This window comes from Hyperoodon ampullatus (assembly GCF_949752795.1).
Source record: "Hyperoodon ampullatus genome assembly, chromosome: 11".
Lineage (NCBI taxonomy): Eukaryota > Metazoa > Chordata > Mammalia > Artiodactyla > Ziphiidae > Hyperoodon > Hyperoodon ampullatus.
The window spans coordinates 26,810,045-26,828,177 of NC_136924.1; the positions used below are offsets into that span (position 1 = coordinate 26,810,045).

General features: G+C 37.0%; 1 protein-coding gene and 1 pseudogene across 26 annotated transcripts in view; both read right to left on the reverse strand.

Moving 5' to 3' along the window:
- PARPBP (PARP1 binding protein) overlaps positions 1 to 18,133 on the reverse strand; it is a gene marked incomplete at both ends in the record, with an annotated part of 67,812 nt that overhangs the window by 42,747 nt on the left and 6,932 nt on the right. For 10 of the 25 annotated variants that reach the window (XM_079715756.1, XM_079715770.1, XM_079715768.1 and 7 more), the window contains 2 exons: positions 6,846 to 6,953; positions 12,151 to 12,384. The exons of 5 other annotated variants lie outside the window; for them this stretch is intronic. In XM_079715756.1, the coding sequence (XP_079571882.1) occupies positions 6,846 to 6,953; positions 12,151 to 12,384 (342 nt within the window). The remainder of the gene's footprint in view (positions 1 to 6,845; positions 6,954 to 12,150; positions 12,385 to 18,133) is intronic. 10 more of the 25 variants (XM_079715752.1, XM_079715757.1, XM_079715754.1 and 7 more) reach the window with 2 other exon arrangements.
- LOC307059946 (E3 ubiquitin-protein ligase RNF149-like) lies at positions 14,984 to 16,243 on the reverse strand (annotated as a pseudogene). The gene has a single exon. The product of its transcript is annotated as an E3 ubiquitin-protein ligase RNF149-like (transcript).

Genomic DNA, 18,133 nt, shown 5'->3' on the forward strand with positions numbered 1-18,133 from the left:
TCTAGGTTCCACATACATGTGTTAATATACAATTTTGGTTTTTCTCTTTCTGACTTACTTCACTCTGTATGACAGTCTCTAGATCCATCCACATCTCAACAAATGACCCAATTTCATTCCTTTGTATGGCTGAGTAATATTCCATTGTATATATGTACCACAACTTCTTTATCCATTCGTCTGTTGATGGGCATTTAGGTTGCTTCCATGACCTGGCTATTGTAAATAGTGCTGCAATGAACACTGAGGTGCATGTGTCTTTTTGAATTATTGTTTTCTCTGGGTATATGCCCAGTAGTGGGAATGCTGGATCATATGGTAATTCTATTTTTAGTTTTTTAAGGAACCTCCATACTGTTCTCCATAGTGGCTGTATCAATTTACATTCCCACCAACAGTGCAAGAGGGTTCCCTTTTCTCCACATCCTCTCCAGCATTTGTTGTTTGTAGATTTTCAGATGATGCCCATTCTAACTGGTGTGAGGTGATGCCTCATTGTAGTTTTGATTTGCATTGCTCTAATAATTAGTGATGTTGAGCAGCTTTTCATGTGCTTCTTGGCCATCTGTAAGTCTTCTTTAGAGAAACATCTATTTAGGTCTTCTGCCCATTTTTGGATTGGGTTGTTTGTTTCTTTAATATTGAACTGCATGAGCTGTTTATATATTTTAGAGATTAATCCTTTGTCCATTGATTCGTTTGCAAATATGTTCTCCCATTTTGAGGGTTGTCTTTTTTGTCTTGTTTATGGTTTCCTTTGCTGTGCAAAAGCTTTGAAGTTTCATTAGGACCCATTTGTTTATTTTTGTGTTTATTTCCATTACTCCAGGAGGTGGATCAAAAAAGATCTTGCTGTGATTTATGTCAAACAGTGTTCTTCCTATGTTTCCCTCTAAGAGTTTTATAGTGTCCGGTCTTACATTTAGGTCTCTAATCCATTTTGAGTTTATTTCTGTGTATGGTGTTAGGGAGTGTTCTAATTTCATTCTTTTACATGTAGCTGTCCAGTTTTCCCAGCACCACTTATTGAAGAGACTGTCTTTTCTCCATTGTATATCCTTGCCTCCTTTGTCATAGATCAGTTGACCATAGGTGTGTCGGGTTATCTCTGGGCTTTCTATCCTGTTCCATTGATCTATGTTTCTGTTTTTGTGCCAGTACCATATTGTCCTGATTACTGTAGCTTCATAGTATAGTCTGAAGTCAGGGAGTCTGATTTCTCCAGCTCTGTTTTTTTCCCTCAAGACTGCTTTGGCTATTCAGGGTCTTTTGTGTCTCCATAAAAATTTTAAGATTTTTTTCTTCTAGTTCCGTAAAAAATGCCATTGGTAATTTGATAGGGATTGCACTGAATCTGTAGATTGCTTTGGGTAGTATAGTCATTTTCACAATATTGATTCTTCCAATCCAAGAACATGGTATATCTCTCCATCTGTTGGCATCATCTTTAATTTCTTTCATTAGTGTCTTATAGTTTTCTGCATACGGTCTTATGTCTCCCTAGATAGGATTAATCCTAGGTATTTTATTCTTTTTGTTGCAATGGTAGATGGGAGTGTTTCCTTAATTTCTCTTTCAGATTTTTCATCATTAGTGTATAGGAATGCAAGAGATTTCTGTGCATTAATTTTGTATCCTGCAACTTTACCAAATTCATTGATTAGCTCTAGGAGTTTTCTGGTGGCATATTTAGGATTCTCTATGTATAGTATCATGTCATCTGTAAACAGTGACAGTTTTACTTCTTCTTTTCCAATTTGTATTCCTTTTGTTTCTTTTTCTTCTCTGATTGCCACGGCTAGGGCTTCCAAAACTATGTTGAATAATAGTGGTGAGAGTGAGCAACCTTGTCTTGTTCCTGGTCTTAGAGGAAATGCTTTCAGTTTTTCACTATTGAGAATGATGTTTGCTGTGGGTTTGTCATATATGGCCTTTATTATGTTGAGGTAGGTTCCCTCTAAGCCCATTTTCTGGAGAGTTTTTATCATAAATGGGTGTTGAATTTTGTTAAAAGCTTTTTCTGCATCTACTGAGATGATCATATGGTTTTTATTCTTCAATTTGTTAATATGGTATATCACACTGACTGATTTGCATATATTGAAGAATCCTTGCATCCTGGGGTAAATCTCACTTGATCATGGCGTATGATCGTTTTAATGTGTTGTTGGATTCTGTTTGCTAGTATTTTGTTGAGGATTTATGCATCTATATTCATCAGTGATATTGGTCTGTAATTTTCTTTCTTTGTAGTATCTTTCCCTGATTTTGGTATCAGAGTGATGGTGGCCTCATAGAATGAGTTTGGGAGTACTTAATCCACAATTTTTTGGAAGAATTTGAGAAGGATGGGTGTTAGCTCTTCTCTAAATGTTTCATAGAATTCACCCATGAAGACATCTAGTCCTGGACTTTTGTTTTTTGGAAGATTTTTAATCACAGTTTTAATTTCATTACTTGTGATTAGTCTGTTCATATTTTCTGTTCTTCCTGGTTCAGTCTTGGGAGGTTATACCTTTCTAAGAATGCGTCCATTTCTTCCAGGTTGTCCGTTTTATTGGCACAGAGTTGCTTGTAGTAGTCTCTCGGGATGCTTTGTATTTCTGCAGTGTCTGTTGTAACTTCTCCTTTTTCATTTCTTATTTTATTGATTTGAGGCCTCTCCCTCTTTTTCTTGATAAGTCTGGCTAAATGTTTATCAATTTTGTTTATCTTCTCAAAGAACCAGCTGTTAGTATTATTGATCTCTGCTATTGTTTTCTTTGTTTCTGTACCATTTATTTCTGCTCTGATCTTTATGATTTCTTTCCTTCTACTAACTTTGGGTTTTGTTTGTTCTTCTTTCTCTAGTTCCTTTAGGGGTAAGGTTAGATTGTTTATTTGAGATTTTTCTTGTTTCTTGAGGTAGGCTTGTATAGCCATAAACTTCCCTTTTAGAACTGCTTTTGCTGCAGCCCACAGGTTTTGGATGGTCGTGTTTTCATTGTCATTTGTCTCTAGGTATTTTTTTATTTCCTCTTTGATTTCTTCAGTGAGCACTTGGCTATTTAGTAACGTATTGTTTAGACTCCATGTGTTTGTGTTTTTTACGTTTTTTTCCCTGTAATTGATTGCTAATCTCATAGCACTGTGGTCAGAAAAGATGCTTGACATGATTTCAATTTTCTTAAATTTACTGAGGCTGGATTTGTGACCCAAGATGTGATCTATTCTGGAGAATGTTTTATGCGCACTTGAGAAGAAAGTGTAATCTGCTGTTTTTGGATGGAATGTCCTATAAATATCAATGAAATCTATCTGGTCTATTGTGTCATTTAAAGCTTGTGTTTCCATATTAATTTTCTGTTTAGATGATCTGTCCATTGGTGTAAGTGAGGTGTTAAAGACCCCCACTATTATTGTGTCACTGTCAATTACCTGTTTTACAGCTCTTAGCAGGTGCCTTATGCATTGAGTTTCTCCTATGTTGGGTGCATATATATTTATAATTGTTATATCTTCTTCTTGGATTGACCCCTTGATCTTTATGTAGTGTCCTTCCTTTTCTCTTGTAACATTCTTTATTTTAAAGTCTATTTTATCTGATATGAGTATTGCTACTCCAGCTTTCTTTTGATTTCCATTTGCATGGAATACCTTTTTCCATCCCTTCACTTTCAGTCTGTACATGTCCCTAGGTCTGAAGTGGGTCTCTTGTAGACAGCATATAGATGGGTCTTGTTTTTGTATCCATTCAGCAAGCATGTGTCTTTTGGTTGGAGCACTTAATCCATTCACGTTTAAGGTAATTATCGATATGTATGTTCCTATGACCATTTTCTTAATCATTTTGGGTTTGTTTTGTAGGTGCTTTTCTTCTCTTGTGTTTCCCACTTAAAGAACTTCCTTTAGCATTTGTTGTAGAGCTGGTTTGGTGGTGCTGAATTCTTTCAGCTTTTGCTTGTCTGTAACGCTTTTGATTTCTCCATCAAACCTGAATGAGATCCTTGCTGGGCAGAGTAATCTTGGTTGTAGGTTCTTCCCTTTCATCACTTTAAGTATATCATTTCACTCACTTCTGGCTTGTAGAGTTTCTGCTGAGAAATCAGCTGTTAACCTTATGGGAGTTCCCTTGTATGTTATTTGCCATTTTTCCCTTGCTGCTTTCAATAATTTTTCTTTGTCTTTAACTTTTGCCAATTTGATTATTATCAGTCTTGGCCTGTTTCTCCTTGGGTTTATCCTGTATGGGACTCTCTGTGCTTCCTGGATTTGGGTGGCTATTTCCTTTCTTATGTTAGGGGAGTTTTCAACTATAATCTCTTCAAATATTTTCTTGGGTCCGTTCTTTCTCTCTTCTCCTTCTGGGACCCCTATAATGCAAATGTTGTTGCGTTTAATGTGTCCCAGAGGTCTCTTAGGCTGTCTTCATTTCTTTTCATTCTTGTTTCTGTATTCTGTTCTGCAGCAGTGAATTCCACCATTTGGTCTATCAGGTCACTTATCCGTTCTTGCCTCAGTTATTCTGCTATTGATTCTTTTTAGTGTATTTTTCTTTTTTTTTCTTCTTCCTTTTTTTTATTAGTTTCTGCTTTATAACAAAGTGAATCAGTCATACATATACATCTGTTCCCACATCCCTTCCCTCATGCATCTCCCTCCCTCCCACCCTCCCCATCCCACCCCTCCAGGCGGTTCATTTCAATTATATTATTGTTCATCTCTGTTTGTTCTTTAATTGTTCTTGGTCTTTGTTAAACATTTCTTGCATCTTCTCGATCTTTGTCTCCATTTTTTTTCCGAGGTCCTGGATAATCTTCACTATCATTATTCTGAATTCTTTTTCTGGAAGGTTGCCTATTCCACATCATTTAGTTGTTTTTCTGGAGTTTTATCTTGTTACTTCATCTGGTAGATAGCCCTCTGCCTTTTCATCTTGTCTATCTTTCTATGAATGTGGTTTTTGTTCCACACGCTGCAGGATTGTAGTTCTTCTTGCTTCTGCTGTTGCCCTCTGGTGGATGAGGCCATCTAAGAGGCTTGTGCAAGTTTCCTGATGGGAGGGACCGGTGGTGGGTAGAGCTGGGTGTTTCTCTGGTCAGGCAGAGCTCAGTAAAACTTTAATCCACTTGCCTGCTGATGGGTGGGGCTGTGTCCCCTCCCTGTTGGTTGCTTGGCCTGAGGTGACCCAACACTGGAGCCTACCCAGGCTCTTTGGTGAGGCTAATGGCTGACTCTGGGAGGGCTCACGCCAAGGAGTACTTCCCAGAACTTCTGCTGCCAGTGTCCTTGTCCTCACGGTGAGACAGAGCCACCCCCCGCCTCTGCAGGAGACCCCACAACACTAGCAGGTAGGTCTGGTTCAAGCTCTGTGGGGTCAATGCTCCTTCCCCCTGGGTCCCAATGTGCACACTACTTTGAGTGTGCCCTCCAAGAGTGGAGTCTCCGTTTCCCCCAGTCCTGTCGAAGTCCGGCAATCAAATCCCACTAGCCTTCAAAGTTTGATTCTCTAGGAATTCCTCCTCCATTTTCTGGACCCCCAGTTTCTGAAGCCTGACGTGGGGCTCAGAGCCTTCACTCCAGTGGGTGTTTTTCTGTGATATAAGTGTTCTCCAGTTTGTGGGTCACCCACCCAGCAGGTATGGGATTTGATTTTATTGTGATTGCGCCCCTCCTACCATCTCCTTGTGGCTTCTCCTTTGTCTTTGGATGTGGGGTATCTTTTGGTGAGTTCCAGTGTCTTCCTGTCGATGACTGTTCAGCAGTTAGTTGTGATTCCAGTGTTCTTGCAAGAGGGAGTGAGAGCATGTCCTTCTACTCCGCCATCTTGAACCAGTCTCACAACATATTTTTAGATATGCTCTTTCCAGTACTCTTAACCTTTCATCTTGTCAATGGTAATTTTACTAAGAAACTTTCATAAACACAACTCCCATGGTTAGTAAGGAATTACTACATGTAATTAGGTACCTAGAATAGTGTTCAGCTGAAGGTAAATTATATTAAACCAAACCTGTACTACTTTTCTGTGGTTTGTTTGGACAGCAAGTCCTGTTATCAGAACTTATGATGCATCAGCTATTCTACTGCAAAGAGTAGAAACAGATTTTTGAAAGAGTAGAGAACAGAACATATTCTCCTAAGAATCAACAATTTAAAATGCTAACTGTGGGACCTCCCTGGTGGCACAGAGGTTAAGCATCCACCTGCCAATGCAGGGGACATGGGTTCGAGCCCTGGTATGGAAAGATCCCACATGCCGTGCAGCAACTAAGCCCACGCGCCCCAGCTACTGAGCCTGCACTCTAGAGCCCGCCTCCCACAACTACTGAACCTGTGTGCCACAACTACTGCAGCCCATGTGCCAAGAGCCCATGCTCTGCAACAAGAGAAGCCACCACAATGAGAAGCCCACACACTGCAAGCAAGAGTAGCCCCCACTCGCCACAACTAGAGAAAGCCAGTGCGCACAGCAACAAAGACCCGACGCAGACAAAAATAAATAAATAAATAAATAAATAAGCATATTACTAAATGAAATAAAATAAAATAAAATACTAACTGTGAAGTATACCAAATGTAAAAATTCAAAGAACTCTGGCAACCAGTACCATCAACTACTTTTCCGATACTTAGTGATACCTATTTTTGCACAGTGCCTGTTACCATGGCCCAAAACCATGACTAAACTGATTATTATCATGCTCTTCCCAGTCTCCAATGTACTATTCTTCACAAATTTTTTTTATTTAAGCAAATTAAAATCTTTTAAAAAATTAAAAAAAAGTAGTAACTGTAACATACAAATTCATAGTGATTTGAAGAGGAGCATATCCTGCTTTTATTTACTCACAATTTAGTCATACCTTTTCATTATCCTGGTTGTGTTTACTCATTGGTGACATTGGTTGAGAAAAATCAGTTTCATTATCTACTGCATACTGTCTGCCAGACAGAAAATCCCGTAGTTGACTCTGTAAGAAATACAAGATGTTACTAATAAAATGCTATGCCAACTGTAAAAAATATTTCACACCTAGCTCTACTTAGTGTCTCTGATATTCCAGTGTACAGCACATTACCTGACTTTTGTTGGCAGTCCATAATATACACGGAATTAAATTTCCTAACAATCTGTTTCCAGTGGCACTTGTACTCAAAGAGTTTTACAAGTTCAGAGTTAAAAGATGACCTTGGAAATTTCATCTGAGCCTTTTATTTGTACGGAAGAAAGTCTTAGCTAATGCGCACAATAAATGCTTCATTTTGGAATATACATAAGTAAATCTTTTTTCCTAAGCAGCAGAATATTTCAAACAAAATAAGAGTTTCCATGAAAAAATAATTTATAAAGAGATATTTGCTTTCAGCCTGACACTCTACTCAACATCTCCATATTATTTCATTTATTCTAAGGGACTGAAGATTATACAGGTATGTATAAACACAAACACACACACAATTCCTAATAAGTAAACCTGAAGGGACAAACTGAATTAACAAAGCCCAGTGAGATATTGCAAAATTATAACTAAAGTAACTCACCAATATATACTCCTTAAAAAGAAATAGTATTTGCCACAATTCTACTGATATGATAAGCTGGTACTCATAAAGAGTTAATCAGGTGATGAAAAAAAAAAAACTAGAAAGCCTAGGATTTTGTTGTTTATAATTTTTCAATCTCAAAATTCAAGATCACCAAAATAAGAATTTACTATTTAACAAATCTTGAATAATGGTAGTACTCACACTTGTGGTTCTTATGTTTTCAGAAGAGATGCTGAAAGCAAAGATTTATTTTTCCATAAACACAATATTATTTTTAGAAATGGGAGAATATTACCTTCTAGTTAAAAAACATTTTCATATTTAATTACATGCAAAGTACATTATTCTAGATCAGTTCAGTGGGTGTCAAAGTATGGTCCAAGTACTTCTGAGGTCCTTAAGACCCATTCAGGGGATCTGGGAAGTCCTCCTTTTCCAACTATGTATCAATGTGAATCTGAATTTTCTTGATATACTTCAATCAAACTAACTTATCAAATAGAAGCAGACATGTGAATCCAGGTATTTTCTATCACACATGATATTAAAGATACTCATAAAAATGTAAAACAATGTCACTATTCTCACAATTTTTTTATTTTTGGAAAATAAAGTTATTCTTCATAACATAATGTTATTCATATTAAAATGTAATAGGTTCAATATCAATATTTTAATAACTGATAAACATTTTAAACACTTCGCAATTTTAACTTTTAATTTGGAAAATACCAATAGATATCATCCACATAAACAAAATCTCCTTCTAGTCCTAAATAATTTTTAGTGTAAAGCGGTTCCTAGACCTCAAAGTTAGACAAGAACTCTAGATAATATAGCATAAATCTTTCTGAGGCAAGACAAAAATCACAATATATTTGCTGCGATACACTATTAATTTTACTGATTTGTATCTTTACTGATTTGACAGGTTGCTACTCACTGTATTTTTATCCTCTTATTAATTTGGAAGATGTACTGTATTTTCCCATTCCATTAATATTTGCCTTTACTCTCCCTGTACTCAAATCAGACTCATATTTCTCTATTTTTTAAAAGTGATAATGCCTGCTACTTACCCCTATCAAATTACAAAATTTAGCAGTTTTAATTCTAAACTAGTATCAGAATCTCTCTTAGTGTAAGTCTTCCATTTTAGCTCACATATTCCCAGTCCATCCTTATCATTTTAACTGCACATAGACACTCCAAGTTTTAGTGCTCACTACCATCTTTCCCTAGATAGACCGCTGCTCCAGTTCATCTGTTTAATTATTAGTCTTTGGAAAGGTAAATGCTTCACATGAGGTATGATGATGACATTCTTTAAATTTTTTCATATCCTCACAAGTCCTTCCTTAACTTGGCTGATAAATGATATCTTGGTTGAGGATGGAATTCTTAGGTCACTTTCAGGACATGCTATTTTAATTTTTTGTTCTTTTTAAATAACTTGTTCTTTCTGCCAGGAAATTAAGAGTTCAGGAATTTTACCAGGATATGTCTAGGTATGTGTCATTTCTCATCAATTCAGCCTGGAACTTCATAAACACTCCTTAGGAGACTCAGGAAAATATTTATTATAACAAATGTAGTTGTAACAAATATATGATTTATTTTATCATGGCCTCTTTTGCATCTGTTCTTTTTTCTCCTTCTAGAACTCCTAACGTTTATGTTATATCCTCTAGATCTAACCTCCAAGTTTCTTAACTTTTCCCTCTTTGTTTCTTTATGTTTTTTACTCTGTGCTTTACTGATTGTACTTGACTTTCAGGATACTAATTTGAGTCTGAATTCATCTGTTACATTGGGAAAAATTTTCTTCTTTTTTTTAATGTCTAGAAAGTCTTATGTTTAGGTATATACTTGAAGTTCCTTGAGTACTTATTATTTCGCTGGATTCAATTTGCTATCATTCCCTTCGAGCAGCTCTATTTTGTTAGGCATGTGTGTTCTTAGCTGATTCATCTTTCTGGCCACTGAGACCCCTTAGGTGACCGTTGCTTCTCTTTACTGGCTCTTTGGGGCCCAGATGACTGTTGAGGTACATTAGGTGATGACAGTTCTATGAGTAATGGAAGTTGAAATGGTCTCTACTCCTTATGGGGCAGCAGTGGAGAAATAAGCAAGCTGCCAATCACCTGCTTAGGCTGAAGAACAGTCTTCTTGTGGTCTCTCAAGCCTCATCAACAGTAAGACCATCCATTCAGCTACTTTGCTGCTTCTTAAGAGTAAAGGAACCCTGGCACACTCATAGAAGGCAGTTATTGACCTTCCTCAGATTTCTGAGGGCTGCTAAGCTCTTCTCAGGATCTACCACTTCTGTTCCTCAGCTCAGGTCTCTGATTTTGTCCTCCAGATAATTGCTCAATTCATGAGAGCAATCTCTGTAACAATTCTCCCTACTTAGAGTCCAGTTAGCATCCAAGGACTTCTATGCTCCCAGATGCCCATGGGCCCTGTATCCATGTTCCTCAGGAGAGGAATTATAAAAGTAGGAAACAAAGGGGGAAAGGGCTATCATTCAAATTATGTTCCCAGAACTTCCCTGTCTTACCTTTATCTTAATTCCTCTTAATTCTTGCCTTATTTAGGCTACAATATATCAAAAACAAAAAAGCTTATTAGGATCATGATTTTCAGGACCCTGAAACTCAGAAATGTTTAGAACTTTCTGATATGTATCTTTAAAGATATTTTTAGCCTAAATTAGGGTTACATTTAGCGTATTTTTGAAAAGTCGATCTAGGGATATTTTCCTGCTCACTTTTTCCTCACTGCAAATTTCCTTTGAGTAACATAAGTACCAGAGATCAAGTTGTCAGCCTTCTAAGATTTAAATGCTGAAAATTTTCTACTTCATATATTACCATCTCAGCAGTTCCCACTTCATTCCTGATGTTCTGCAAAGGAGACATATTGATATCTGGAGACAGAACTTCCTCAAATGTAAAACCTTATATATCTCACACTATAAGCTGATTCACTTAAATGAAGAAACTTATTAGAGGACTTATAGGCAAAGGATAAAATGAAAACAAAGACCTCAGGCAGATTATACTCTCACTGGCTTATCAGAAACTCATGTTTATTGTTCCTACAATCTAATACTTGTGTTTGATTAACCTCTCTAAATTAACTTTGTGTAAAGTAGTTAAAAATCATCTCTACAGGTAAGCAAATAAAACATAACTAGAGAGGAATAAAACAACTGTCTTCACTCACAAGTATCCTCATCATGGTGTGGATAAGTATGTGTGGGTATGCATGTACACGTGTGTGCATGTATTTCGAGAAAGTTACAAAAAGGCAAAGGTTTCCATGATAGCCCCATGAGGCAAAGACAACAAACTGCCTGCCAGTATCCATTCTCCCCTTCTTCCTTAATATCAGCGCTTTCTTTTTTCTTCTGGCATATTACTACCCAGAATAAAGACTATATTCTCCATCCTTGCTAGCATGTTGGTCTGTCCATATGACTAAGCTTTGGTTAATGAGATAGAAGCAAAAGAGCTACATCTCTTTCAAAGGAAAAGAGAGTGCGGTGCTCCCTTACTACTCCTGCTGCATGAAATGCTGATACAATGTCTGGAGCTCCAACAACTACCTTGGACCACAAATAATCCTGAGGGTAGAAGTCAAGAACTAAGATAGGAGAGCAGACTGACAGTAAAATCCTAGGTACTATCTGATAACCATGAACCTATCATATCAGTCCTAGATGCTAACCTTTTGACATCTTTTATAAAAGAATGAAACAAATTCCATTGTCTTAAACAACTGTTATTGTGGAGGTTTCTATTCTAAGCAGACAAAACATTATTCCCAACTATCAGATAGAAATATTTATAAACTATTTTAATATCTGAGAAAATCCAGTAAACATTTTCTTCTAGTTATGGCTGCAATTATTCTTTTATTACCACTGTTTAATTACTACTTTAGTGGTACTTGGTATATGTTAAGATAAAGAAATATGTTTTCAATACTTTAAAACAAACTAGATGTATTCAAATATATTCTAAAACAGTTTATCAACTATAATGTACACAAAAGCAAACTGCAAGGGATGCTACTCCATTAACTTCAAAATTTATACTCTATAAAAAAATAAGGCAATAAATGTGTCTGCAAAAAAAAAGGAAGTGTATTACCTCATGTATATTGCATCATACTATCCTCATGAAATGATACTCTATCTTAGTAAAAGCTATTATTAATCCATAGAAAGAGTCATAGCAATCATTTATACAAATATGCCAAATGAACAGATGCATATTAAACCAAGAAAATAAAATACAAAATCAATCCCTGACATAATTCAAAAAGAAATCACGTACTTGGTACTGATTTATTAAAAATGTTTTGATCTAATAAGTAGCTGTTTTTATATTTCAGCCAAATAATAACACAAATTCAACAAAATTTACCACCAAAATATTTCTCTCAAGTAATGACTAGCTTTCAAGTAGCTAAATTTTCCATTCTTAACATGATCCAAAAAGCAAAAGCATTATCATTTATAATAACTATAAATGCTGATCCATCATTTAAAGTAAAAATAAATCTAGCCAAATTTTAATTTGATTAAGATAAAATTATTTAAAAAATACTTACAGGAGATATGTTGGCATAATTTTCATAATTAGAAGTCAAAACATTACATTTTTTATAAACATCGATCATATCTAACATGTTACTATTCTTTAAGAAGTCATCATAAATCTTCCTAATGTTCTCATAATGGTCAATCACTTTCATATTTTCAACTGGTAAGTTCAATTTCTCATGTAGTAAGTATTTCCAGGTCAATAAGACATCGCTGAGAGAGACTGTAAATTCTCCACTGTACTGAAAGAGATAATGCCAAAAATAAAATGATAAAGTTGGATGCTAGATATTCATTAACTTACAATTAAGATAGAAAGTACAAACTGAATTTTGTCATAGAAAAGTCTACATTGAATTCCTGTGAATTTTAAAAGAACATCAAAGTTGAGCTATGGAATAATTTTAAAACCAGATATAAAAGAAAAAGATTTTGATGATTTTTAAAAATATGAACAACTATAATAAGTTTGCACATGACAAATTTAGCAAATATAGTCATCTTGTTTCCTGAACTTCACTAAATTTCTTCTACCCAAAGTGGGGAGATGGGTGAGCAGTGAACTGAACTTAAGTGCTATTGACTGGGGAAGCATTTGATTCTGTTAATACTTAGTTCCTTTTAGTTCTTTTTGCTAATGTATTTTTAATCTCTTATTTACAACTGTCATGTCATACTGAATTCCTACATATCACATTATTCCAAGTGTTAGTCTAAATCATGAACATAAAAATTAAATTTTTAAAAATTATGTTTTATCTCATTACTATTTCAGAAGCAAAATATTGGTGCTAAAATTTGGGGTCAGAAAAGAACTTTGAATCTTCCCTGCTCATCATCATGCTAAACTATAACAAACAAGTGCTAAGAAGCCATAGTCAGGTTTCTTTCTATAAGTTGTCAGATGTTACTAATCAGACAAAATTGTTCGTTTTTTCCTCTTCTTCAATATCTACATGATAAATTATCTCAGTGGACATGTTGAAGATTTTTTTAAATTGATTGCATTCTGTCCCACTTAATATCTCAGATATTAATAATGGTGGGGCTTCCCTGGTGGCGCAGTGGTTGAGAGTCCGCCTGCCGATGCAGGAGACACGGGTTCGTGCCCCGGTCCGGGAAGATCCCACATGCCGCGGAGCAGCTGGGCCCGTGAGCCATGGCCGCTGAGCCTGCGCGTCCGGAGCCTGTGCTCCGCAACGGGAGAGGCCACAACAGTGAGAAGCCCGCGTACCGCAAAAAAATAAAATAAAATAATGGTGCCCTCCAAAACATGCTAGACCTAATTCAGTAAAAAAAATTCTAACTACTCCTTTCTGCAGCATGAGTAACAAATAATTTTAAGTATCCATACGTGGTTTTGAGACACAGATTTTGTTGCCCTCTTCCATAGTTAATATGCTAGTAGTTTCTGCTAACACCAGTATCTTCCCATTAATAGCATTTAAAATAATGGGTGTGTATTTAAATAGTACTAGTCATTGGAACTAAAATGTAACATCATCTTTAGCCAATGAAGAATAAAAGAAAGAAATCAAACACAGCCAAATAATATATTATTTTCTACATATCTGACTCTTTCAAATCTCTATATCTTTTATAAAGATATTTTCTAACTACTATCCAAATTTAAGACAAGGCGTTCAAACTGCCTTAAAATAATTAACTCTTTACTCAACAATATGGAGGCAACTAAGGAAATTATCTTTATTGTCCTTGGAGTAGAGACCTGTTATATAAAAATTATGAAAATTAACTACATTTCATGAAATTAGTTTAATGAACAACCAAAAGAATCAGTAACTCTCAAACATTGGACCCATAACCCAAATGTAAGACAGATTTGTAATATCTCAGCATTGCATCAAAATTGTATACTTTACTTCCCAATCCCACAAACGTTACATACCATAAAATTTCCAAGTGGTATTTAAGTTAAATAAATCCAGTTATTTAGAGTTTCAAAACTAAATTGTTTTATCTCAAAAATTCCTAAAAACTATTTTGGTATAACACCCTTCATGTTAAAACTAAATTAAGATTCTGCCTAATATAAATGTACAAATCTCATCCTAATGACTATAACTAGTTAAAGTAAAACTATACAAGCTTTTTAATTTTTTTCAAGAAAACTGGTTACTTGTTTATTGTGTTACAACAGCAATGAAAAGTCCCCATCTACCACCCTTTATAATTGTAAAGATTAAACTGCAGTTGGAATCAGTATGTTCATCATTTACCCACAAAAACGCCATATCAGAGTCCATCAGAGTCTGTCTACTCCATTTCTTAAAAAGCAATGAAGAACTTCATGCTCGTGTGCAATATGGAATCGTAGCTTTTTTTATTTGTACAGAAAAAAATGGACAAAACTTCCCTCCCCATCAAGGTTGTTAGAAGAAATTAGGTAATGAAAAGGAGGAATGCAAATCCTAAAGTCAACCAGTGCTTTTCCCATAACTCCAAATAAAAAACAACAATGAAAGTGCTCTAAGGTTTGGACATCTCTCTATAGTACAGAGGTGCAAGGAAGCAATAGATTTCTCTCATCACATTTACAAGTTTAATGTTCTAAAAAAAAAAGTCTTTCCTCCAGGGAAACTCAGGTGATCAATTACTGAATATAATCACACAACTCCATTTCAACTAGTCTGAATTCAATGTGCTTAGTCTAGAACCATCCTTGAGAAGAATTAATCTTATGATACATTTTAGTAGATAAATATATGAAGACTAATCAAAAATTCTCTTTAAGAATAAAGTATCTTAGCCCTTTGTATATCAAATCAGAACCTGAAAGGTAAAAGAATGTACATTATTTTCACATATACAAACTATGTGCTAAAGTAAAAAAAAATAAATGTCCTTTAATTCAAGCCCAAGCTCTGTCCGTGACACTGCCGACAGGTTATACACTAGGAGAGGGTCACTCCTGCTTGTCTCCAGCAAGGCCGTGTTTTCACCAGCATCCTCTTTAAAATTGGCCTCGCAAGGCGGCGCGGAGTCACTGGTGGTGGGCAGTGCTGAGCTGCCTGCGTCACTTCTGTCACCATCTGGTAAAGTAAGACTCAGATCTGCAGTTGAAACGCCCCCAGGGGGAGATTCTGGGGCGGGCGTCTCCTGCACGTCCTCAAGCTCTCCCCAATATCCCAGGGCTTTGATGACATCAAGTTTACACATTGGACACGTTCGGTGATCCAAAAGCCATGGGTCAATGCATATTGTATGAAAAATATGCTTGCATGCCAGGATTCTGATAACATCCTTTCCTTTAAAATTTTCAATACACACTGCACAACGTTCAGCATCAACATCAATTCCCTTTTCTCCATGCTTTACAGTATGAAGAGGAAGCTGCCCAATAAGTTTGTTTCTTTTCTATGGCTCTGACTTCCAAACTGTGAGCCAGTGTATAGGAAGTGCTGTATATAGTAAAATATTAGCCAAGCTAGTGAGATAATCATCATGGTGATGAAGGCGATGGCCACAAACACCACGGACTGACCGCTGATAAACTCCTCTAAGTGCCGTGTGACGAGCCCTATGGTCATTGTGACCGGAATGTCTTTCTGCACCAGATCCACAATTTCTCTTTCTTTGGGGTAGCTAACCATAATGACTACTATATTTCCTGTTCCCGCGTGGGACAAGGGCGCAGTGAGGTTCCCGTGGCGTTCCTCGTTGTACAGGACCACGGCCGAGGTGTTCCGCCGCGCCGCCGCCAACACCTTGTCCTTCAAGGTGCAGCCCCCGCGCGCCACCAGCGCCACCCAGGGCGCGGCCCCCCGGCCGCGGGGCACGAGGAAGCGCGTGCAGGACGCGCAGCCCTCGGGGTCGCGGTCGTCGTCAGGCGGGACGCCCAGCAGGCGGGAGGCCCCGCGCGCCCTCCTTGGGTGAGCTCTCGCCGAAGCGGCCGCTCTCCGAGGCGCTCCATACGCTCTGGTTGGCCTACGGGTCCACGTACTCGGTGCTCAACATGACCGAATACCACTTGAGCGTCCGGCCCCGGTCCCCGGGCGCGCACAGGGCCAGCGCTAGCAGCGCTAGCAGCGCCAGCACGCCGCGGGCCCCTCCGCGGGCCTCGGGCCGCCGCCACGCCATGGCCCCGCCGCCGGGCTGACCGGGAGAGGGCCGGGCGGGAGCCGGAGGGCGCTGGCGTGCAAGGCCGCCGAAAAGCGTGGAGAAGTCGACGCCAGCTGCAGAGCCCGGGAAGACCCAGTCCCGGTGGCCTATACAAGCTCTTGATCTTGTGAGAAAAGGTTTTGACTAGATTAACAGTGTTTATACTGGGATTATAAAAACATTTTAAATCCAAATAAAAATGCACTCCAAATATCAGTTTTCATGATCAGGTGCCCACCATGACAGCATAATCTGTTATTCAAACCAGTAACAACTGATTGAGAGGGTCTGTGGTCAAATCAGAAAATGTTTTGCTAGGAAAACATGCCAGCTGGCTAATATCTGAAGGAAGTTCAAAATGTTCAATGCTTTAGTTCTCTGATGGACATAAGAAGGGTTGTATTTCACAAGAATAAAATGAGAAAAATGGAGAGTTACGTTTTATCAGAGCACTTGTACTTTTTACATTTTACCAAAGTTACTTTTATAATTATTCAAAATTTTAAATAAACTTTACATTTTTAACTAACTGGAATTCTTGTTATGGAAAGAGAAAAAATAACAGATTTACTTAAGAGCATTAATTGGCTGTGTGACCTTGAGTAAGATACTGAAATCCCTCTGAGTCACCTTCCTTGGTTATAAAGTAAGACTGTACAGATTAAATAACACCTGATAAATGTTAGGTAATAAAAACTGTCAGTTTCCTTTCTCTTTTCTTATTCAAAGTAAAATAATTATTTGTTTGTTGGGGGAAGGGTGGTAGATAAATGTAATACAATTTAAAAAACAGTTTCTTCTTATTTGTTATGTCACTGTTGGATCATTTTCAAATCTGACAGTCAGCCCCAGGTGCTGTGATTGCTTCCTATGAAGCTATAAAATTAATAGCTTTGTTTCATCCAAAGGACCATTTGTAATGTTCTTAAGGCACTTAAGGTGAATAATAGCCTTAATAACATAATGGCCAGACAAATTAAAACTATGACGCCAATTCTGAAGAAAAGAAAGGCTAAAATTTTATTTGCAATGTAGTAATGAAGTTATACATATTTGCCATATAATGAAATTAATAATCCTCAGTGAATCTATAATAGGTTAAATCTTAAGTGGTATTAAAACTGCTAGAGAGGTGTTATATTATTTAAGCTAAAATATCCCCCCACCTAAGAAAATATTCCAAGACCCTAAAACTCAAAAGTTATTTTCTTTCTCCCCACTAAAGCAGTTAAGAAAACAAGCACACCAATAAACAGACTAACAACTCTACCAGGTATTCAAAGGTTTCATTGTAGTCAAATGTTATTGTAAGGATTATTACTTTAGGGACCTATGTTCTCAAACTAAAGAGAATTAAAAAACTAAACAGAGCTCAAAGCAGAGGGTGGAAAATATAGGTGAAGGATATATTTACAACCAACTCCACCTTTTTATTACTATCTGCTACTTATGAATGCACCTGCAGGCAAGTGTATGTTGTTTCACATTGCCAAGTGACTTGAAGTCTGAGCACAGATGGGGATGCCTGAGCTGACTCTGTACATGAAGAGTTAAAGTAAAACTGACCTACGACCCACCATATCCACTGCACATGTGCATGCATATAAACATGAACTTTGAAAAGTTTAGTTGCAATTCATCTTTCCTCTTCTTTCCCACCCAGAGTCTGAATTTTCACAGTGAATTAAGTGAATTAACAAGTAGAAAATTAACAAGTAGAAAGAGATACTGAGTGAATGCTACATAGACAAATCCTGAAGAAAAAGTGACTTGTATTGAATATTTCAATATGTCAAAATTTTTACAATGAGAACTAAATTTTCTGCAGGGTACATTTCACTTAGCTTGTGGATATATTTTTTTAATTAT